General features: G+C 44.2%; 1 protein-coding gene across 1 annotated transcript; it reads right to left on the bottom strand.

The window, feature by feature from the left end:
• Positions 1-2,907: 2,907 nt before the first annotated feature.
• CLDN34 (claudin 34) lies at positions 2,908-13,157 on the bottom strand. The gene is made up of 3 exons (XM_014960214.1): positions 13,035-13,157; positions 6,559-6,694; positions 2,908-4,715 (listed from the first exon to the last, which is right to left on the bottom strand). The coding sequence occupies exon 3, from the start codon at positions 4,655-4,657 to the stop codon at positions 4,013-4,015; it is 645 nt and encodes a 214-aa protein (XP_014815700.1). The 5' UTR covers positions 4,658-4,715; positions 6,559-6,694; positions 13,035-13,157; the 3' UTR covers positions 2,908-4,012.
• Between the last annotated feature and the right edge of the window lie 11,848 nt (positions 13,158-25,005).

Raw genomic sequence — 25,005 nt, 5'->3', positions numbered from 1 at the left:
GTACAGAAGCTGGAGTTGGGGCTGCGTGATCGATAGGATCTGCTCAGTGGTGAAATCTGTTAAGAGGTTCTTGCCCTTTATCTCTCAACCTCAAGGCCCCGACCACTCACTCCTGTCTTTGCACTACAGCTCACTGCCTGGCCTCAGTTGTGCGACCACAAATGATTGTGGGGCCAGGCTATAGAATAGCTCCCTAAAGCAATCCGGGTTAAAAATAGCCTTCCAAAAAAGTTTTGCATTTTTCCAGTTTTAAATCAAAATCATTTCAGCTGCCTGACTCTGCAGACAACCATAAAAAATAGCTGTACCAGCACAACCGAAATGGGGACAAACTGACCTACTGAAAGGTAACTTACCTTCTCAAATTCTCAAACAAACGTGTCATGAAAATACACGCAAAGAAACTATGCCTCCTCGCTGGCGAAGTGAAAACACAGGAGCATTACTTTCCTCCAATACCAAAATCTTAATGAACACAAACATTCATGAAAATTTAATGAATCACACAGCCTTAAGGGATAAAGATTAGACAGGCTCAATCACATTAAAATCAATGGAAGTTTTGCCTCTCCCTTGTTTTGAGCTTAGGTGGGTTTTTTTCCTCTATTTTTCTTAAGGGAAGGATTGAGAATTTTAATATAGCCTGGTATTTGACCATAGACTGTATTTTATCATATATCAGCATATAATCTGGACCATATAACTGTTGATAGACTCCTGTATTAGAGACCTAGGAAGTACAGTGGGAAAGGACCCCAAGAGCCCCATCTACATCACTCCTCTCTCCTGAGATAGTTTCACTCATACCTGTGGTGTTCATGGCACTATTTGTCTCAAATTATTTTTAACAAAATGTAATTTTAAAACCCCACACCATCTCCTTAGGTAAGGAGTGTTTAGCTGGGGAATTCCAGTGTTTAGCTGGGGAATTCACTCCCCATCTAGCCCACGTCTGACACACCACCAGTGTTTCCTAGCCACACATCAGAACAAATGAAGAGAATTCCTGCTGTGGCAGCAACGTGGAAATTTGGCTCGTGTCCGATGTTGTTTGTTGCTTTTTCTTTTAACCAAGAAGAATAAAAGTAAATAGAACAGCAAGTTTGCTGATGATACCAAATTTGGAGGGCTGGCTGACACCCCAGAGGGCTGTGACACCATCCAGCACGACCTAATCAGGCTGGAGAGCTGGGCAGAGAACCTAATGAGGTTCAACAAGGACAAATGTAGGGTCCTTCACCTGGGGAGGAAGAACCCCAGGCACCAATACAGGTTAGGGATGGATGTCCTGGGGAGCACTACTGAGGAGAAAGATCTGGGAGTTCTGATAGATAGCACACTTTCCATGAGCCAGCAATGTGCCCTTGTCACCAAGAGGGCCAATGGAATCCTGGGCTGCATAGGAAAGTGTGGCCAGTAGGTCGAGGGAGGTCATTCTCCCCCTCTACTCTGCACTGGTGAGGCCACAACTGGAATACTGCATCCAGTTCTGGGCTTCCCAGTTCAAGAGGGACAGGGAACTACTGGAGAGAGTCCCGCGTAACGCAACCAAGATGATTAAGGGATGGGGGCATCTCCCTTACAAGGAAAGGCTCAAGGAGATGGGACTCTTTAGCCTGGACAAGTGAAGACTGAGGGGAGACCTTATTTTGTTTATAAGTATCTAAAGGATGAATTGAAGGATGCTGGAGCTGGACTCTTTTCAGTGGTTTCCAGCGATAGGACAAGGGGCAACGGGCTCAAGCTGGAACATAGGAAGTTCCATTCAAATATGAGGAAGAACTTCTTTACGGTGAGGGTGACAGAGCCCTGGAACAGGCTGCCCAGGGAGGTTGTGGAGTCCCCTTCTCTGGAGATCTCCAAGACCCATCTGGATGCAGTCCTGAGTAATGTGCTCGAGGCAATCCTGCTTTAGCAGGGGAGTTGGACCAGATGATCTCTAGGGGTCCCTTCCAACTCTGACAATTCCGTGATTCCGTGAACCCAATCACTTAGTGAATACAGCTAACAAATGCAACTGGGGTTATTGTCATTCCTGTGCCTACATGAACTCAAAAAAAGTTGAGGAATCAGGCATTTTCTGTTAAAGTTCAAATTCCTTGCCAGGGAATATTGGTAGTTTATTAGTGTGGGAAATGCTAGCATAAACACATGGATAGATCTTTTTTCCCCCTTACAACTACAATAAGATAAAATCTAATATTATTGTAGGCCCTGTGGGAAGAGATAACAGTTCTATTGACTTGCACATTTAAAAATGAAAACTACCCGCATTGTAAAGGGTGTATAGTAGAAATAAAACTTGAAACAATATAGAATAAACAAGCGATTAAATCACTTGCCTTCATTGAAACACCACTTGAAAGTGCTTTACAGTATTGTAAACAGTCAAAAGATAAACCCTTAGAGCAGATGAAAAAATTACCAATGGTGAGATAGACTGGTTCAGAAGAGACTGGAAGACCAGAGGGGAAATGAAGGTGATAGAGAGATTCTGCCTAGACAGTTGATACAGCAAAGTTGTGACAGTGTGGAAGATGTGGAGGAAAAATTGGACTGCTAGGACAGTAACAGCCACAAGCAACAAGACTTGGTTTACTGGCATTTTACCTTTTCTTGTAGTGTACAAGAATTATTACATTTTTGTTATATTTCCTTTTCTTCTTTCTCTGAATCTATGAATATTTTTAAAATGGAGGGCAATCAAAAGAGTAAAACTAAATTACTTAGATTCCTGTAGCATTTCTTTAAGAGTGTAATAACTTTTTGAAGCACCTGATTTCAAGAGATCATCAGTTTGTCAACACTGTTTACTTATTTCTCCCAACCTTTTAATGGACTTTTTTTTTTAAATTGGCCTTATTGCAGTGTTTGGGACATTTCTCTTTCTCTTTCTCTCTTTTTTTTTTTTTTTTTTTTTTTTTAATGGTATTGACATATGAAATAGCTCTTAAATGACAGATTAATTTCACGTTACTTCATTCAGGTTAGGTGAAGTTTGGTTGTGTACGCCAGAGTTAGCTACAGTAGTTATTACAGCCATCAAAGTGGGTTAAGAGAAACAGGTTTGTTGGGAGCATGTCATCTCCAGCCATTCTAGGCATCTATTTTGGAAAAAAGACTGTCTTTGTCTCTATATTGACTATAAATGGAGCCTGAAGTGACCAGTTTAGATAGAGATGTCTACATCAGATTAATCATACCCTGAAAGTCGTACTCAATATTCCTGGTTACCGAGAGTTCTGATTTTGGCAGCAGTTTTGTAATAACTTGGAGTTGTTTCCGTCTTTTGCAATACCTTTGGATTTGGTGAAGTGTCTGATGAAGAAGCAAACCCTTGCAGACTTTTTGGCTCTGCCTAAGTGAGGAACTAAGAGCACACCTTGCCCACAGGCAAACATGTTGCAACATAAAATGCAAATAGCTTGAAAGAAAAATAGAAGCTTTAAAAACACAGATCTTTATGTGCCCTAGAGGAAGAGGAGAAACTGGCAAGACCTTTGTAAGACGATTCAGGGAAGACTTATTTGACACATCCATGATGACACTCATGTTATTGGTATTAGAAGTCTTGACTTGTCACAGAACGTACTTTGCTACAGATGTAATTAAATAATGGGCAAAATAGTTTAGTACCAACAAGGAAACAAGTTCACATTTAACACATGTCATTTCACATTTTTCTATCAGGACAGTTAATTCAGAGTCAGCTCTTTAACATGGTAAATATCTTACACAAAAAATAAATTAATCAACAACTTGTATATACAAAATAGGATAACCAGTAAATCTTAATCACAGTTGCTGTTCAACAGCAGTTATCTCAAAGATGAACCTCTGGTCATATGTGACAATTAAGATGGTAATTCAGCTGGTTCATGTAACAAAATAGTGTGGCTACTGAAGACTAAAGCTAAATCCTGCAGTTCCTTGACTATGAAATCACTTGTGCTGCTGTCCTTATGTCTTGACTACGCTCTTGCTCTGGAACAGCGTGGGGGGATTTATCCTGTCAGAATGTTGTGGTAGTGTTTGTGGGCACCGATAATCTGTACGAGAGAGAAAAAGTCCCGCTTAGCATCAGGAGGATGACAGCTACGATCCCAATGGGAATGGCAGTACCAGCTTCCTGCGCCACTGGGCTGGAGGGCATGTAGGAAGAAGGAGGAAAAGCGATGGTCTGATTGTGCGTTACAGAATAGAAATTCCAGCTCACGGGAATCAGGATGCACAGACCAGCAAATACGTAGGAGCAGCCACCCACCAGGAAGAAACGGGTAATGAGACTTTTGTGAGTGATGCCCATACAAACGTTTCTCAGAGCAAGTACTGTGGCAATCAGTCCCAGCAAGCCCACAAACATGGCAATTAACAGGAGACCTTGAGCAGCATAAATTTCACGGGGGATGGAGGAGTCATAGCCACTGAATTTATGGCAGAACTGTTCCTTATAGCCAGGCGAGACGTGAAGGTAACTGATGAAGCAGACTTTCCAAATCCCCACCCAGGCAATGCCAGAGGAGATGATGGTGGTGTTGTCCACGTACCACACTCTCCATTCCACGATTCCCATTGAAACGGTGCACAGGATCCAGCCTACCGTCCCCAGAGCAAAGGTGGCCAGCTGGAGGTGTGAGGTGCTGACCAGGGAGCTCATCTTCCAGAGGTCTTCTGCTCTATCGCAGACACGGTCACCACGTGAAGAGAAAGAGGCACTGGACAGAAACACAGCATAAAATTACAAAGGCAGTTATTCTTTGTGAGTGAATAGGTGAAGCTGCTAGTGAAAAAGAAAAAGCAGAAGAGAAGAGGGAAGATGGTAGTCATCTTTCCCCAATTGTAATAAAGTGTTGGAGTTTGATGTCCATAGACAAATAACATAGAATCATAGAATCATAGAATCATAGAATCGTCTAGGTTGGAAGAGACCCTTGGGATCATCGAGTCCAACCATCTACCCTACTCTACAAAGTCCTCCCCTACACCATGTCCCTTAGCACTGCATCTAAACGGCCCTTAAACACAGCCAGGGATGGTGACTCCACCCCCTCCCTGGGCAGCCTGTTCCAATGCCCGACCACTCTTTCGGTGAAAAATTCTTTCCTAATGTTCAGTCTAAACCTACCCTGTTGGAGCTTGAAGCCGTTCCCTCTCGTTCTGTCACTAATTACCCGTGAGAAGAGACCATCACCAACCTCTCTACAGTGTCCTTTCAGGTAGTTGTAGAGAGTGATGAGGTCTCCCCTCAGCCTCCTCCTCCTCATACTAAACAGTCCCAACTCCCTCAGCCGCTCCTCATACGATTTGTTTTCCAGCCCCCTCACCAGCTTCGTTGCCCTCCTCTGCACTCGCTCCAGCACCTCGATATCTCTCTAGGCTTTAATTCTGTCTATTTTGTGGTATCACAAGGAGCAGAAAGGGTCTCTGATTAGTTGCTATTCCAACCTCTATTTTACATTCCCGAAGGGAGAATTCACACATTTTTTCTAAGTTTATTTTCTTCCTTTGTAATTAATCATTATGTTCAAAGATCCTTACACGCACTGCAGGTAATCAAGAGCCCTGGGGTTACTGGCTAGTAGAAACTAAATCTGTCAAAATCCTCAGGATCCTGGCTGTTGCAAGAGATCCTCAGCAGCAGCCACAGCGGCCACGCTCCGCTCCCCTGGCGGCTCTGCTTTTGGTGCAGCAGCCCAGCCCCAGCAGAATTCTGCTTTTGTGCTGCCCTTGCCGAGAGCTGCTGGGACCAGCATTGAGACAAAAACACCGTAGCTCAGAGGCGTGAGCCAAGTCAGGCCACAGAGGCTCGTAACAACCACTGAACTTTGACCATTTTCAGATTATTTAACCACAAATGCATTAGCAGGAGCATTTGAATTAATCAGAAATATAACGCTCTCTGCAGGGGCTGGAACCTGGATGTGCTGCCATTGCTCTCCCGGCCTCAAAATTTAACCAAGGTTTCTTTGGCATTTTACCTTCACAAATCACACTCGTTCATAATCTGCCCAGCTTCCCCAATTAGAATCATCCTAATGTGGTGGTGGAAAAGATTTTAGTCATTTAGTCCAGCAAAAGATTTTAGGCTTGCTTGCTGACTCTACATTCTGAGTATAAATAAGGGTTTTGTTCTAATTAAAGAAAAAATAAATGTTAATTTCCTACATCTTTCATACAACTTTCTGAACAATTGTAAGAGTGATCTGTGATCAGAGATGTGGCCTTGAATTTATTATGTTGCTCTGAAAGGTTCCAGAGATCTTTACATTTTATGAGTTATCTAAAAATAACCATTTCTCCTGCCCCCATTGCATTCAAGACTGAAGAATTACTGTACCAAATTCACTCTAATAATAAGAAGGTAGATTTGCAACTATGTTTTGTTACTAAAGTAATAACTTTACTATTCACTCATCTTCACGTAACAGATTTAGTGATACAATCTAGTTGCAAAAAATGCAGCTGTGGAAATCTTAAATAAAAAATAACCTTCATAACAATATGGCCATAAGCAAACACCTTTCCATCCTCTCATACAGGTGCCCACTATTTACTTACTTCAGTCCCAAAGCTGATGCCAGTGGTAAGATGATGGGACAGAGTGGTTCTTGACACCAGCCAAATACAGCAACATCTGCAGTTCTATCATTTTGGCTTCCTGGTTCATCTGTGTGTCTCCGATAGGACTGATTTCCTGTGGGACATATTAATCTCCATTATTGCAAATGTACATTTAATCCTTTCTTGCATGGAGCAAATTGCTCTGGGATAACCTCCTGTGTTTTTATCTACTTAAAACAAAACCAATTTATAAATGCTATCTCAATCTGCTACATTATTTACAAAGTGATCATAACCTCCCCTATGTAATTAGCAGTTGTTGCCAGCCCTGCAGTACAGTAGCCCCGCAGGACGTTATGAATGGCTTGCTTTCTGTCCCAGTTCCACATCAAAATAATACCTTCTGGAGATGTTTAGTGATGGGAAGACGTTAGGCAGAAAAGAGTGTGATCAAAGGATCCTCTGCTGACTCCCTTCTGCTTCTCTTTCAATCATTTGAGCGTATGGAGGCCAAACCTGAACCATAGAATCACAGACTGGTTTGGGTTGGAAGGGACCTTAAAGATCATTGAGTTCCCACCCCCTGCCATGGGTAGGGACACCTCCCACTGGAGCCAGTTGCTCAAAGCCCCATCCAGCCTGGTCTTGAACACCTAAAATACCATTTTGTGTAAAATCCATATTTCTGTAACACTTTTCGTATACGTTATAAACGTTCAGTTAAACAGCTGACTGATACCAAGGTCATAGAAGACAGGGAAGCAGGCTGATCTATGTCACTGAGAGCTGTTCAGAGGATGCTATCAAGGTATATCATCATAGATGGAACTTACCCACCTGTCTGCTCACAGAATTAAATGAGATTGTAGCCATGATTACAGAGCCTTCTATCAAACCTACAAGTATTAAGCATTAGAATGGTGTCCAGAATTTGATTATAAAACTGAAAAATAGGAAAAGTTCTTTTTTTCCCATGAAATTCATCAAAAAAAAACCCCACAGAACAAGCAAGCACACATGATGAAAGAATTCAACAACAATTCTGAAAACACTGGAGAATAACCAGCTGACAGAGATGGGCTTTAGATGAGGTCCCGAACGTCTAGACACCAAAAGTTGCTTATGTAGGAAATGATTCATTTTGGCTCATTTCTCCACACCCTGCCCACTGGAGCTTATTTAGTCTAAGTTGATGATACTGGCTGATTTAGAGAAAAACCAAGGTGAAAAAGAAAAGTTTTTGAGAGTAATGATGAAATTGAATTAGAGTTATCATACTCTGTTTCGGAAAACCAGAGGCCTATACTTAAGCCTCTTGGTCCTAGTAATCAGCAAGAAAATAAGGGAAAAAATATGAAGGTGTCATAGTTATGGGAAGTCGCTTGCCACATGAGAACACGTCAAAATTAAAACAAAGATCTAGTTCCCAGTTCCAGCCTCCAGCGTTGTGAAAATTAATAAACACCCTGCAGGTTTCTCTGGCATCATCAAATGAGAATGGATATGTGTCACTTGACAGGAGCATTCATTTTAAGAGAAGACTTTGCATAAGAAGATGTTTAGTCTCAAGTTTCTGACATAAACCCAAAGCCTGAACACTGCTGCGGGTCACGGCACCGCGACACCTCGGCTGTACTGTGGGATGGGGACATCCCACCCAGGCGGTCCAACCAAGGTTCCTCCGTGTGCCTCCCAAAGGCAAAGAGCATCAGGAAAACCCGGTTTCGCCCAAATGTAGCAAGATATGTTTTCTTTTTCCAGGACTCCTGTGGCAACTGTTTCAAAAAAAAATTTTAAAATACAGAGATTTAGCCATCTCCCTTGCAGATGCCCAGTAAAACCGGGAGTGAGCTGCAGAGGGCGTCTCCTTCCAGGATTTCACCCATCCCAGCAGCTCACTTGCTGTGAGACCTCAAGGAGAGGGGAAGGAAGAAAGAAGGAGGAAGGGAAGGAAGGAAGGAGGAAACCTGGTAGCAAAAGGAGGGACAGGGCCCTGCGCCAGGCTGGGGCTCCCGGCAGCATCCCCCGCAGCTGGGTTCCGTGAGCAGTGTGTGGGCTGGGGTGACCCCCCACAAATCCCCACCCAAGGGACGTGATGCAGGAGCTGAACTGGGCCCCACACCAGCAGTGTCCTTCCTGTAGGCTGCAAAGACAGGGGCAACCCCTTTAGAAAGGAAGAATTTGATCCATCACTAATGTTGCATTTGCATTAAAAAAGATTAAATAAAGATTTTGAATTAGTGAGCTGGGGAGGGACTCTTTGCCAGGAAGGGTAATGATAGGACAAGGGGAACCGGTTTTAAATTGGAAGAAAAAAGATTCAGATTAGATCTCAGGAAGAAATTTTTTACTATGAGGGTGGTGAGGCACTGGAACAGGTTGCCCAGGGAAGTTGTGGATGCCCCATCCCTGGAGGTGTTCAAGGCCAGGCTGGATGGGGCCTTGAGCAACCTGCTCTAGTGGGAGGTGTCCCTGCCCATGGCAGGGGGGGTGGAACTAGATGATCTTTGAGGTCCCTTCCAACCCAGACCGTTCTATGATACTATGATTCTATGATTACCTATATGGTCTGAGTAATACAATGATGTAACACAATCCCTATATGAAGTTTCCTAAAGCAAATGAGTTTATATTCAGTCAGCTACAGGAAGTCTTCTGAGTAATAAGAAGGTGTTAGTGGCATGCAGTTCTTGATTTGGAAGGTCACTCAGAGCTGCAGATCTCTGCATTCAAAGTCTGGGTGCCAGCTATTTCATGGGATGGAGCTTGCCCACAAAGGCAATCCTGCCAGGAGGAACAAGCTCAGTCTACATGGTGTGTCTGCCAGTGGACAGAGAACATGGCTGAAAGCCCTTCCCACCCAAAGAAGCAAGAGAAGTGTTTTAAAAGGTGGGTACGGTTCCATCTCTTGGTCTCCCATGATTTCATCAATGTCTTAATTTGAAATTGATCCAGTCCAGTCCAACAAATACTCCAGCAGCTTCTGGAGACAGTCTTTGGAAAATTTAGAAACAGTAGCTAAAAAAGGAGCACTGCTTCTCACCTGGTAGTCCCTTGCTATCATCTTCTCTCTAAATACATCTTTCATTTCCTCCATTTGGAAGGGCTTTCCTTCATGGATGTACTTTTAACTAAATACCCTACCTGAGAAGAAGAAAAATGTAAACTTGCTAGCATTCAATGGAAATTAGCACAGAGAAGACAGAAGCTAACAGTAAAAGATGATACATGCTAGTGAATCCATCCAAATATAGAAACTTGAAGGATCCGCTAATCTTTATTGCTTATTTTTACTTAAATCAAGCGTTGCACAGTGAGCAGTTGTTTATGAAAAATGTGTTGAGCCGTTGCCCATATACTTCAGGGACAGAATGAGACAGGACTTTCCCCCTCTTAGTTACAAGAAACAGATGAGGATGCCCAGGAGCTGTGTTGACTTTCCTACAGCTGCAAGCTTGCTTCTAGGATAAAAAACGGAAGCAAGCTGCTCCCTCAACTGCCAGGTGGTTGCACAGAGTCTTTTGGGGGTCATCTGTGCATCACGCTCACCTTTAAAAAGAATAAAATGAAATGCTGCAGTCGAAGAGGTAAAGGTTCTACCTACTGATGTTCTCAGCAGCAGGAGCAAACACAAATGGAGCTCTGCTTTGTCAACGCTCCTTTTACTTCCAGTAATTGCTAGTGACAAAAGACTGGGGCTATGGTATCAGTTCTCAGAGTAGAAAAACTTAAATAGCATCAAGTGCATTCCACTTCTGGAATTAATACTGGGTCCTCTGAAAAGCTGTTTTAGTTACATTCAGCAGTCTGTGTGCATCAGCTGGGTTTCAGATCCGCTCTTTGAGACTCAACCTGCCTTAAGCTCCTGAAACAAAGATTTGAAAAAATCTCCAGGTAAATGTGGGGAAAAAAAGCTAGCATACTTTCTTAATTAGTGCTTTTAAATATAATTGGGCCTTTCAGGTTACTGGGTCTGAGACTCCCTAATGGGGTGAGGGCCTGTGCCAGAGGGCGATGTCCAAGTTGTAGGGTGGCATAAGAGAGGGTTGTAGGGTTGGGTGCCCCCAACCATGCAGTCACCTGCAAAGACGTGTCTTTAAATGCATTGTTTGGTATGATGGGTTGAGGGCCAGATGGCACTAGCTTTCAGCTAGTTTGTATGGAAGGAGTTTGCCATTTTGTAGAGGTTCTTTAGAGGCTGGTACGTGCTAGATAATATATTCCCCAAGCAGCAGCATCCCATCCGCTGTATCTCTCCCCTTCTGGGACCTGAAGCACCAGGCAGAGCTGGATGATAGGCCAGTCATCAACACCTGCCACATAAGATCTCAGACACAGAAGGAGGGTGCAGGGAAGTGTGAGATGGAGCTGGGGCTTGTCATGTGAATTTGTGAAAGTCTTCCACAAATTGCGTGATCCTTGACACGATACTCAAAGACTGTACTAATGCTTTAGACCCTTGAGTTCAGATGTGTCCAGAAGAGAACTTCAGAAATGTTTTTTATCCTTCTGTCATCACAGTTTCAGCACAGCTCTGGTTGAAGTGTGGCTTTATCTCTAAGGTTATTTTCTTGCTGTGGTCCCCACCACAAGAGTTGCCAGCAGTGGCTGCTAAGTCAGTCTGTTCCTAGCTTCTTCAGAAGACATTTAAACAAACGCTCAGCGTGCAATTCTTTTGCTCCTGTTTTCCTAGATACAAAGTTATCAGCATTTACGACCCCTTCCTTGAATACAGTCTCCCTGACATTCATGAAGTCTTGAAGTCTCATGTTCAGGTTTCAACTGTCACTAACATACTCGTTTTCAATTAGAAAAGACAAACTAATAGGGTATAGAGTCTTAGAAGTGATTATAGAGTGTCTCTAGGTTTAACACAACTTAGGTACCTCCTTCCTCCCAAATGCCAATATCCAGTGTTATGAACTCTGCTGCTTCCCCTTTCTTATTGGTTTTCAAAACAAGCAAACCAAAGCAATCTTCACTTCTGTTCCACCAAGTAAGAATACATCAAAATTTAGCTGTGTAAAAGCTCTTCATCTGTTTCAGGAAAAGATTTTGGTTGATTTGCTTTGATGGTAGGATGAAGAGAAACTTCTATAATAGTAATTTCTATATAGTCCTCACTGTTTTTTCAGGCCCTAATTTACTTCTCTGTGGTTGAGCCCAGCTTAAACTCCTGTTAAATAAGGAAATGTTGCAGGCTTGTAGGCAGTGAGACGGCAGTAGTCTTGACCTAGGACCCAGGTGACCCCATATTAGCTTAGTTTCTACAGGTTGTTTTGCCTCTGCCTTGAAGGGAGCTCCAGCTCTAGCCTCAGTAGAACAGTTTAGGGACATGCCAGGAATGACAGCCCCTGAAAAACCAAGGCAGATACACTGGCTGTCTTGAGATGGGATCCTCTCAGGAAGCTTCAGAAAGCAGAGGGAAACCCAAAAGCTTGCCTACTCTGAGTGTCCGGCACAGAGAAAAGAGCTCTAAGGGGACAGGAGTGTGACTAAGGCAACCACATCCAGGTCCCAGAGAGCTCACACATGCCTGGGAAGATGAGGGCACTGAATACAGGTTTGGGGCATGGGAAGATGTCACCCAGGAGAATTCACCTTCCAGCCAAAAGAACGGGAGCTAATGCTGCCTGGTGCCTGCAGGAGACACAAAAAATGCCTGAAGCACCCAGAGCTTCAGCTGCACGGGCACCTGGTCCAGAGGAGTGAGTGTTGCCTGTGCCAGCAGCATGTGAGGAACTGCCTACGGGAAGGGGAATGGGAAAGCACACGACCTGCACACAGCAACCCGACAACAAGGTTTTCTCCGTAGACATTGGGTGAGTGGTTGCAAGAAGAGCTTTCCAAAAAGATAGGAGCCAATACTTGTTTCTTTGTGATAGCACAGCTAAAATAAAATACACTAAAAATTGTAAGCAATAGAAGAGCCTCCCTGTCTGCAGCCCATCTGCCTGTTGAAATTCCACTGCAACTTGTAACTGCCTCGAAGACAAAGCTCATGAGAAACTCTTCCTATATAAAACATGCAGTTATTTTTCCAAGGCTGAGTAAGCGGGAATTCATTTATTTCCATTTATTTCATGTTTTAAGCAAATTTTTTTTGCTTTAGATATTGCCAGGCACCGCATGCATTTTGAAATTAACATTCAAATCCTGCTTTTGTAAAGTTTTATACCTAGATGCAGCTGTATTGGTCTGTACTGGACGTGGCTCACTAACCAAATCCTTTGTTCAATCTAAGTCTTGCAGCAGAAAGTGAGTTTAAAAAAAAAACCCCAAGAGCATAGTAATTAAGAAGGTCTCTTCTTAGCAATATCCCTATGATTTAATGCTTGAAAACTTAATGCTTCAATTCCCAGTTGGGAAAACATTCTTTATAGGAAACAAATAAATATTTAAATCTCTCTCCATCTGTTCTCTATCAGCACTTCATAAAATAAGTCGCATAAAAAAAACAGAAAGAGACTTACTTCTGTGAGTCTGAGAGCTGCCTAAGGCTTTGAAGCAGTGTCAGCTGGATGAAGCAAGTTCCAGAAGGGAGGTGGAAAAAAATGCCCGTGCAAATTGTCCCGACTTGTTACGCTACCAAATAGGTACCTCACAGTTCCTTGTCACTCTCCCACTAAGTCAACAAAGATGTAGGAAGTCAGTTAATCATTAACATATTATAAAAATATTAAAGCTGTACCATATGCCATTTATTCTAATTGCTCTAAAGCACTTACTGAAGTATATAGATAACTTCCATGGAAAATTCATTTTTCTGTAAGATACCCTGCCTTTGTGATTATATGATATTCCAGCCTGAGACGACCACCATGTCCCAGCCCGACAAGCTGAAGGACACAGAATTCTCACCAGAAAGAGAATGAAGTGATTTCACAACCTTTTCTTCTGTTAGAGTTTTCCTCCTGTATTTATGCAACCCAGATTAGCACAGCTCTGCAGTGGGAAGAAATGGAGGGGAGAAGGAGGAGGTTTTCCAAAGAGTAAACTCAAGCTGAACTGGTCTCTCGTTGGACTGTGGTTGGCAATACCCATACTTCAGTACAAATTGTATCATGCTTGCTATCTCAGATGCTGTTTAAAGAAAAAATCCCAACACATTTTTTTTATTATGTTATGTTTTCCTTGCTTTGTGGTTTTCCTGTGAATGTAAATAATGGTTCTTACAAACAGCAAGAGAGTTCTGAACTCCGTTCTGGTTTCTCCTCTTTGAAACCTCAAATAAACTACGCTCATCTCCAAACCATGCACTGGCTCCTACAGTGGGAGGACATTTCCAGGGCTGGTGTTGAAAAATGAGGAAGTTTATTTCACGGAAGTATCCTGAAATGGGAAGCCCTCATTGAAAAATTCTTCTCACCTGCAACACACACCACGGCTGGTCACTGCCACAACTAAAAGCAGTTGCAAAATGGCATTAATCCATCTCCTTGAATTTTCTGCATCATCTCTAATCCAGTTCCCCTCCTCTCTTGCTGTATCTTCCAGCTGATGCTGATTCACTGGTTTCACACGCAGGTAACGCAGCCTGGCTGTGGCCACACAGTCCTCTCTTGTCCTGCAGCTCACTGACCTGGGATCTGCTCTCTGGCTGGCCACAGCTTGATGGTGTTGGCTTGTTGTACAGGCAGACTCAGCTCCTCAGGCTTTGCTGTTGCGTGCCAAAAAGTCCAACTCATACAGACCCCAGTGGGCTTCTTGTCGCGTGTTGACATGCTGATGGGTCTGCTGATTCAGAAGGACAGCATCCTTGGGCAGCTGGCAGATAGATTCCTTTTCTTGGATTTAATAACTGTGTGAGCCTATTTGACTAACCTTGTGGTAGGAGTGACAACCCCTACATTACTCCCAGAACAACACTTCTTTGCCTCCCAAATTCTGTATCTCTGACCCATTTCTTCTCAGTCACAAAAAAAACCCACATTGTGACTTTTACAGATTAAAATGTACAGAAAAACAATAATTTTGATATATTTGTCAACTGCCTTCAGCGCGGTGGAGTTTATTTCAATTGGAAATCCACAGTGCTTAGTTTGTGATAAAATAACCAGCAGCATAAGCACCGTTGCATCAGTGAGAAATACGATAGACACAAAGTGGAATAGAAGCACATAAGAAGCAAATGACAGTCTTAAGTGTTTTTTCCTCCTCAGCATATGATTATGACTTCTGTAGACGTGTTATTCCTTTTTAGTGTATTAGTGGCAAATTATTAGGAAGCAGCTGGAAATTAAATAAAGTTTCTGTCTGCCTTATTTAAAGAAAGACATTTTACGCACCAGACTTTATTGTTCTTTGAATGCCAACGGTTAATACTTTTTTGGGCAGAAAACATTTGCTTTCTTCCTCCTGTGGCCTTGACCCAAAGCGCATTGAAATCAGTGGGAATAGCTCTGCTGACTTCAAAGACCTTCAGATCAAGCCCGGTCCCTTCTGTGGTTTACAATTTCATTGTTGAATACCACAGAACAGGAAATATTTGTTTCAAGTTATTTTTCCTTTCATTTGCCACGTTGAAAAAAACAGCCTGAAATTAAGATGGTGTGCAAGATACATTGCTGAATGAGTGGTACCAAATAGGCAGCAGACGGAGCAGGAAGGGCTCGGAGGCTCAGGTACAAGCGCTGTCTCGCTTTCTGTGTCAAGACAAAGGTTCCTTCTCCCAGGAAACACAGCAGCCGCCCCGCACGCAACTCCGACTGGAGAACTGGGGATTAGAGTTGTTGCATCCTCACTCTCTGTCACTGCTTGTCCTCAGCAGATCATCAGACCAACACCTGTCCAAATCCAACACTGAATCAAAGCGTAGGCTTCTCAAACTACAGCTTGAGACTGAGAAAAATATTTGCTTAAACACCTTTCCTAACTGTATGCCTTTACGGCCAAACTAAGTTGTCCTTTGAAACCTGGGAAATTCAGAGATGAGACAAACAGCTTCACCAACCGTTGACAAAGTGCGTCACAGCCCAGTGGCAGAAGACTCTCTGCCTGTGCCTCGTCAAACACGGATCACAAATACATTGTCAACAGTATGTTAAATGACACTAAAAAGCAAGATACCTAAAAGATGAGGATGCGTTTTTAGAGAGTGTGCAATCACCTTGTGACAATCATTGCTATCCCATAACAGACCACCAGGCACCTACATAGATAGACTCTACAGCTATTGCAATAACAAACACCCAAAAGCAAGATGTGCTTTTGAAAGAGCTAAAACTTTAAAAAGAGTTAAAACCCACTTACGCTTACATTATGCATGCCTTAGGAAGGGGATGGAAAGCTTCCAGCTGAGGGGGTCAGGAGCCCTCCAAGCAGGTAGGCTCTGTGTTCCTCTGCAGATGGAGGTGGCCAGTGGTGGTGGGATGGACAGGCCACAGCGGGATCCTGCCCACGTTCCTAAACGTGACCCTGGGTCAGGGTGCTCCTGTCATAGCATGGCAAAGGGCTCGGTTGTTAAACAGGTTGACTTTTAGAGTGGTTGTCGCTCTCTTTGTCCTTCTAAGAGAAGGAGGCAGCAGGCACAGACAGACTGATTTGCTTTTATGGTTGATCCCATCAGCTGGGAAGTTCTCTGGCTCCAGGACACTAGGATGTCCTCATAGTTTAGGAAAAGAATGATTAAAATCTTCACTTACATATCAAAAACCAGGACAACTGGAGCTACTTCTTAGTTACAGTTTTGGTTTGCTACTGTCTTTATATCATTGCATTTTGCTGGCTTTGATTTCTGTTTTGTGAAGTTCCATAATAAGTGTCCAAAATGCTCAATGCCTGCCATCACAGAATCACAGAATTGCAGGAGTGGGAAGGGACCTTCAGAGATGACCTCGTCCAACCCCCCTGCCAAAGCAGGTACAGCTAGATCAGGCTGGACAGGAACCTATCCAGACAGGTTTTGAGTGTCTCCAGAGAAGAAGACTCCACAACCTTTCTGGGCAGCCTGTTCCAGTGCTCCGTTACCCTTAAATTAAAGAAGTTTTTCCCCACGTTCACATGGAATTTCCTGTGTTCCAGCTTGTGATCACTGCCCCTTGTCCTGTCACCAGGCACCACTGAGAAGAGCCTAACCTCATCCTCCTGACACCTTAAGCATTATACATACATTGATGAGATCCCTTCTCAGTCTTCTCCAGGCTAAGAAGACCCAGGTCTCTCAGCCTTTCCTCCTCTGTGTTAGTTCTGCTTATACTTTTTCTGTACAGTTTGGGTGATATTTAGACACATTTTAGTCTAACACTTCAGTAGACTCTGACATTTTATGAGGGACATTATATATTGTCCCTCCTAGCAAGAGAGATGGTGTTCAATGTCTAATTTAGGTTTTGGAAGCTGGGGTAGCCTGTACTTCACAACAAGTCTGGACTTGCTTCCTTCCAGTCTTGCACATCACTAATATCCCTAATAGAATCATAGAATCATTGAGGTTGGAAGAGACCCTTGGGATCATCGAGTCCAACCATCTACCCTACTCTACAAAGTCCTCCCCTACACCATATCCCTCAGTACCGCATCTAAACGGCCCTTAAACACAGCCAGGGATGGTGACTCACCCCCCTCCCTGGGCAGCCTGTTCCAGTGCTCCACCACCCTCACAGTGAAAAGCCATTGAAGCCGTTCCCTCTCGTTCTATTGTTAATTACCTGTGAGAAGAGACCAGCCCCAGCCTCTCTACAGTGTCCTTTCAAGTAGTTGTAGAGAGTGATGAGGTCTCCCCTCAGCCTCCTCTTCCTCATCCCAAACAGCCCCAGCTCCTTCAGCCGCTCTTCGTATGATTTGTCTTCTATGCCCTTCACTTGTTTCGTTGCCCTCCTCTACTCTCGCTCCAGCACCTCGATATCTCTCTTGTATTGAGGTGCCCAAAACTGGACGCAATACTCGAGGTGTGGCCTCACCAGTGCCGAGTACAGGGGCATAATCACCTCCCTAATGGTCAAATGATCAAATACTCCCTAATGGTCAAATACTTGTTTAATGCTTCTTCTGTCCAAACTACCTCAGAGATCTTTCGTCTACCATCAACAGACACCATCAGTGGTGTCCTCACACTCCCTGCTGACACACTAGTAATTCTTTTTTTGTCCTTAACCTTTCCTGGATTGCCCTTATAACTGAGCTAGAAGACTCACAGAAACTTCCTATGAAGAAGTCGACCCTTTTGCTATCAGTCAATTAAAAACAAAGGGGGAAATGGAAACACACAAAACACAGCTGCCCAGATTATCTCCAGCATGAGATGTTTAGACTTTTTCTTCAGAGACCAGCAAGCACAGATCCTTTGGAAGGGGCTCAGTATTAGTTTTTGATGCAAAATTGAGATGACAATTATAGACTCAATAATTTCAAGAGGGATGATTTCCCTGTGATCGTGACTCAACAAGGGGCTGATTTAAAAGCACTAAAATTTGTCTTTGGCTCAGCGAGAAATCAATGTTTTTTCCTGGAGCTGCAGAAGACAAAAGCTCGCATGCACAAAATGAAGGGCTGCTAAAATTAGATGCACTCTTGTGGTTTGGGTAGTCTTCTGGTTATTCCCAGATACCCAAAAAGTAGGTCATTCAAAGCTGAACAAAGACATTTCCCTCAGACTTGTTGACATTTTAGAGCTAGTGGAAAAGACTACCTGGTGGGAGGATGTTATCAACATGTCATACTCGGGTTTCTCTCTGCCTTGGCAGTGTTTCTGCGCTGCGAGACAACGCCGGGCTGCTTTCACCTCACTGGAGCTGCCTGAGCAGCTTGCTCTCATCAGCCGTTAGAAGTCACAAGAAAATAAAATTCCTATAAATTTCCGTTGAAGGGAATGGAAGTAGGAGATCGATATAGATCTCTAGCTGGTAACGTATCATGGGGGTTTTAAAGCTTTACAAAGCAAATTCCTGCACAAACGATGGGGCACTGGTAAAGGAGAAATATGTGAGTCACTGGTTGCTCATTAGCTGATCATGGCTATGACCTTGGCTACGAGAAGATCTTCAGGTCCTTTACCAACACCCTAAAAGTTTTCCTATGCCTTTACTCACCTTCCTGGTTCTCATCATAGCTGTGCAGAGACTGCGATCTTCCAACCGATCAACGTCCTGTGAAGACTGATGCAGCAGGAAATAGATACAAGTGTTCTGGCGAGACAGAGCGCAAATAAAATAGGATTCTGCAGAAAGCAAAATAGATTTATATTTTTTCTGAACTACCGCATCACCACAAGCAGGGTGCCGGTGGGGAGCAGCAGGATGCAGTTCTGCAAAGGGCTCCAGCCAGGGCAAATTCCTTAAGTACATGAGGGGCAGCTGCTTTTCAAAAGCATTTTATTGCAGCAACTTTGCCTCAAAGGTGACAGCTCTACTTTCTATCCTTGTGCTAGCCTGTCATTTACCTGGGCACCAGGGGAAAGAGGTGTCAACCTGCCCCTGCTTTCCCTCAAAGCGCTACCCGGCTTACAAATCAGAAGGCAAAGGAGATGAAAGGCCATAGATCCCCCAACCATGTGTGCTCCCGCACACACAGGGGACAGTTTCAAAAAGGGAGGGCAATCGCCTGGAAGGAGCTGATGAAGTGAGATCAGCTTTATGTTGGCCCGGGGAGATGTTTTTGTGGACAGCTGTTTGTCAGCACGGGAGCACGGGAAGGAGACTCTCCCACATACAACACATTCTCTCAGAAAATATGAGGAAAAACAAAAGCAAACTGAGTAACTAAGTGACATAATGTGCAGAGAAGAGTTTGTGGCAGTTCCTGTAGGTGCGTGTGTGAAGAGGGTCTGTAATGGAAGAAGAAAGATGGTCTGACTGAGAGGTGCTGCCTGGAGCCCTCAAGCCTCACGTGCCAGTTGAGGGCTTGCAAACTCCTACCTGCTTTCATAGAATCATAGAATTGCCCAGGCCGGAAGGGACCTCCAAAAGTCATCTAGTTCGACCTCCCCGCAGTCAGCAGGGACACCCCCAACTAGACCAGGCTGCCCAGGGCCTTGTCGAGCCTCTCCTTGAGTATCTCCAGGGATGGGGCCTCAACCACCTCCCTGGGCAACCTGTTCCAGTGCTCCACCACCCTCACAGTGAAAAGCCACATGTAATAGTTACCTCTGCTCTTTTAAGACCCCAGTTATAAAGCCGTTGGCAATATAAATATTTACCGAAGTAGTCACACCTTGGCATGTGACTATGTAATCTAAAAACTTCAAAGATGAAAGGCGGATTTACGATGGCCATAACATTTTCATTCTGAGATTCCTGACTCCCAGAGACTTAACGGCCACCCTTCACACTGCGCACTTTCCCTGCCGTTCATGACAACAGCACTGTGCTCCTGGCACCCTTGGAAGTTTGCACCTCATTTTTATTTCCAAGTGTCTTTCTTGTGCTCGGTGGTTCTTGATAGGACTTCCTCTGCTAAGTGAGTCTCGTTTTGTATGTGATGCTGGGTAGTGCATAGATAGCAACCTTTAAACCTCAGTTTTGATAGGCTCTCTGCTGTCTGATCATTTAGGTGAGCCTTTTTTCATGTTGTCCAGCTTTTCAGCATCTTTGCATTGAATATGGACAGTAGACGCAGCATTTTACGAAGTCTTCAGTAACATTGCATAGCAAGATACTACTTTCTCTCCCCCTTCTCTCCCAAAGCACTGTTTCTGCCTTTTTCCTAGAGCACAGAGCACAGAATGGACAGGAGCTGTTCACTCACTGTGACCCACACAGTTTTTGACGGTCATTGCTTTCTGGTCTATATTCCACCACCCTATCCACGTGATTTGCATCACTTTCTTCTTAATTAATTGCTTTGCATGTCACTGTATGTAATGACAGTTTGAACACACCCAGACTACCAGCCTTGCTCCATACAACTTTCCTTTTCATTGTTTGCCGTGTATGTGGCAAGTGACAGCCATTCCCACTATGCCTCTTTTGTAATCATCTCTCTTATTGGTGTGGTGGACCTGCCCATCGCATAAAAATGCTGGTGTAAATAACTCCACCTTTGCAAAACCAGTGTGACAACAGAGTTTACTCACCTACTTCTTTTTCTTCCCCATTGCAGTAAAAATAAGAGGAAAAGCTGTTTCATTTTCTTCTCAAACTCTGAATGTATGCAAACACACAGAGTATTTGGAGAACAGAGTACCTGAACAGAGTTGTGTAAGAATTCCTACATCTCAAATGCCAGAGACGTATCTTCTGTATTCAAATTAAATTCAGTGTGTGTAGGTATTATTTGACAAATGGACACCTGCAAATAATGCTGTGCCCCAAAACACTTGGGCTTTTAGAATTCAATGCTGTTAGGCATCTAAAGCCTAGATCCATCCCACTTTCGATTTCAATGCCTAAATTGGGAGCCTTATCTTCCTAGAGAAAGAGAAAAAGGTGGGGAAGGGAGAGGTATCTGGGTTGAACAAAACTCTTTAGGTAACCTTATCTCAGCTTGCCTGTAGTGGGAATCAAGGCCAGTCAGTTTGTGCGCTACGTACACAAGCCCAGCCAGGCACCTAAATGGTAATCCAGATCTACCAGTCTGTACACACTGAAGAGGAAGAGTTGAACTTCGGTACTGATATTGGTATCAGTGTCTACACCCAGGCAACTCAGAAAAGGGAAACAAACAAAAAAACCCAACAGGAGTAAGGGGCAGCTGCAGCTGTATCCTCAACAGCCTTTGGGACTTAATGCTGCAATTAGCCAGCACTTCAAGCCTTGATTCAGAGACTGGTGTTCTGTCTGAGCACCTGGAGGGTAGGTAGGGCAGCAGGGAAGTTCCTGGTCACTCTTCTCTGTGGCCTATTCCTGGATTTTAATTCACTGATTGCCTACCATAAACTACATAAGCAGTCCTAGGAACAGAAACCCAACATCCTCCACTCCCTATTGATACCCAAATGCCTGGGCTGAATACTTAGGCCTGCTTTGCTTCTGGCTTTCTGAACCATGCTTTCCTGGCAGCCCACCATGGTCCAGCTTAAGCAGTAACCGGATATTTAGAATCATAGAGTCATCTAGTCCAACCATCAACCTAACTCTGACAAAAACTCTGACATGTCCCCCAGCAACATGCTAGATCCATCCCACTTTCGATTTCAATGCCTAAATTGGGAGCTTTATCTTCCTAGAGAAAGAGAAAAAGGTGGGGAAGGGAGAGGTATCTGGGTTGAACAAAACTCTTTAGGTAACCTTATCTCAGCTTGCCTGTAGTGGGAATCAAGGCCAGTCAGTTTGTGCGCTACGTACACAAGCCCAGCCAGGCACCTAAATGGTAATCCAGATCTACCAGTCTGTACACACTGAAGAGGAAGAGTTGAACTTCGGTACTGATATTGGTATCAGTGTCTACACCCAGGCAACTCAGAAAAGGGAAACAAACAAAAAAACCCAACAGGAGTAAGGGGCAGCTGCAGCTGTATCCTCAACAGCCTTTGGGACTTAATGCTGCAATTAGCCAGCACTTCAAGCCTTGATTCAGAGACTGGTGTTCTGTCTGAGCACCTGGAGGGTAGGTAGGGCAGCAGGGAAGTTCCTGGTCACTCTTCTCTGTGGCCTATTCCTGGATTTTAATTCACTGATTGCCTACCATAAACTACATAAGCAGTCCTAGGAACAGAAACCCAACATCCTCCACTCCCTATTGATACCCAAATGCCTGGGCTGAATACTTAGGCCTGCTTTGCTTCTGGCTTTCTGAACCATGCTTTCCTGGCAGCCCACCATGGTCCAGCTTAAGCAGTAACCGGATATTTAGAATCATAGAGTCATCTAGTCCAACCATCAACCTAACTCTGACAAAAACTCTGACATGTCCCCCAGCAACATGTCAACCTGTCTTTTGAGCACCTCCAGGGATGGTGCCTCAACCACTTCCCTGGGCAGCCCATTCCAATGCTTAATAATCCTTTCAGTGTACATTTTTTTCCTAATATCCAACCTGAACCTCCCCTGGTGCAACTTGAGGCCATTTCCTCTAGGCCTGTCACCTGTGACTTGGGAGAAGAGACTGACCCCAGCTTCTCTACACCCCCCCTTCAGGTAGTTATAGAGCACGATAAGGTCTCCCCTCAGCCTCCTCTTCTCCAGACTGAACAACCCCAGTTCCCTCAGCCTCCCCTCATAAGACTCACTCTCCAGACCCCTCACCAGCTCTGTTGCCCTTCTCTGGACCTGCTCCAGCACCTCAATGTCTTTTTTGTGGTAAGGGGCCCAAAACTGGACACCTCCTTGAGGTGAGGCCTCACCAGTGCCGAGTACAGGGGGATGATCACCTCTCGGGCCCTACTTGCCACACTGTTCCTGATACAGGCCAGGATACCATTGGCCTTCTTGGCCACCTGGGCACACTGCTGGCTCATGTTCAGCCGACAGTCGACCAACACCCCCAGGTCCTTTTTCTGCCCGGCAGCTCTCCAGCCACTCTGCCCCCAGCCTGTAGCGCTGCCTGGGGTTGTTGTGACCCAAGTGCAGGACCCGGCACTCGGCCTTGTTGAACCTCATCCCATTGGTCTCAGCCCATCGATCCAGCCTGTTTGCTCTACCCTCAACCATTTGATTGGTAAAGCCAAGCTCTCAAGAGCTTGTGGAAGGAAAATCCCAGAGAACAAGCCAGGGTCAGTCAGTCGCTCGGTCAATGTGTGGCATGTGCCGTACAAGACGGAAGACACTCTCATCTCACAGCCCAGGTGACTGAAGCACCTCAGCACACCTAGCTGACAGGGCTGTTTAGTGAATTTAGGGTAAGGATGACTTCTTCGTTGATGTGGAGTGCTCATTAGTGCCAGAGTCGTGCCAGTCTCTCCCCAGCCAGGAGAGGGGCGTTACTGAATGCATTTAACAGCACGATGGGCTCCTCCCCGCACAGCAAGACCTGAGAATCCGAAATACCAAGTTTAAATTTCAAAGATGCTTTAAGGTTTTTCTACACTCCAGTAATTAAAAATGCTTGCCCCTAGCATATGGAGACAGTATGTTTTTGCTGTATCGTGTATGGAGAAAGAGAAAAGCAGGAAATTCACAGCCCTCATGCACTTTAACTGCTGGTTTAGTTTTTCTTCCTTCAGGGCACCGATCCTTCCAGGTTTTCTTAGTTTTTACTTCCTTGAGATCTGTATCACCCCATTACTAATAAAAAGAACTTGACCGGCTCCACCCCTTTCAGGTCAGTGGTGGCCTCTTCCAGCGTCACAGCTCGATTTCCCTTTTCATCTTTGGAGGAACCATATCTGCGCGTGGAAGCTGCTGGAGCTGTAACTCTTGGGAGTGGCTATGAATGGTACTCACACGACTCATGCTTTTCTATTTAGATATTGCCATAAATAACCTTACCTTCCATTGCTTATTTAGTCTATGATTGCTCATTGTATTTATATTGCTGTTAGAAAAGCCACAAGCCTAATTTATCAGTACGAAACTCTCCATAAAGTAAGACAACTGGGAAGTGAAACAGATGTTGAAACAATCTTCATCAGGAGCATTTCGTTAGTTCCTCTCAGGCTTTAGGAATTTACAGCTCTAGCAAAGTAATAGTTTGGTAAAACTCTTGTAACTATACATCCATTACCTGGGTCTCTGTCAGGAGGGTACCAAATGATGCTATCGCAAGGAACAGCCACAAACTAACAACTCTTGGTGATGCACATCAGACCATGGCATTTGCAGAGCTAACACTGGCTGCTCTTAGAGAAGTTGCTCAGAACGAGTAAGGTTTAGTTAACATAGTTGCAACTTAGTATATGTTTAAGAAAAGCCTTTCTTTCACTAACTCCATAAAAATATATGAACACAGATCTAGGATTCTTGGGTATTCTCACCTGTGACTTGCAGCATTCATCTAGATACCATTTTGCTGGAGATTTAGGTCACTGAAAATAAGTATGATTATTCTTCTATGTCTTTCAACACCTTTTAAATCTTCAGCCCCACCGTCACGAATCTATTTGCTTTAATTAAACTTTCTCCCATGTCAAGACAGGCAATCACAAATAGCAAATAAAAAATATTTCAATGGAAGTGGGTACGTGGTAGGAATGAGGTACTTCTCTAGCAGTACTACTGTATTTTAGGTTAACAACTTGCACCTAGTGGGCAGGAGACACACAGAATTCCTCGTCCTGCTTCATCCCAGCGGAGATGCCAGAAACCATCAAATTAGCAGTGCAAATATTCGCAGTATCCCACCCATGGCAGCAGCCAGCACCCGGCAAGGTTTTCAAGAGAAGCAGCAAGCAATAGGTAATGGCAGTGAGTGGGCAAGTTTCTTGTTAACCTTACCAGTTTGTTGCATCCAGAAGAATTAGAGGAAATAAGAATTGGGTTTGTAGCAATAGGCTCCACTAATACTGACGTGTTTGGCCAAAGTGGAAGGCACAACCTAGTCACAAGGACATCACAAGGACATCTGCTCCTGCCAAATTAAGGAGACTGCCTCCAAGACAGAGGTATCAAAGCACCTAAAAATGAAGCCATT

Source organism: Calidris pugnax, unplaced genomic scaffold (genome assembly GCF_001431845.1).
Source record: "Calidris pugnax isolate Ruff unplaced genomic scaffold, ASM143184v1 scaffold188, whole genome shotgun sequence".
Classification (NCBI taxonomy): Eukaryota; Metazoa; Chordata; class Aves; order Charadriiformes; family Scolopacidae; genus Calidris; species Calidris pugnax.
This window is presented reverse-complemented; position numbering and strand designations above follow the sequence as displayed.

Bases quoted from the DNA above. Each gene is read 5' to 3' on its own strand.
- CLDN34 (XM_014960214.1), bottom strand. From the start codon at position 4,657: ATGAGCTCCCTGGTCAGCACCTCACACCTCCAGCTGGCCACCTTTGCT.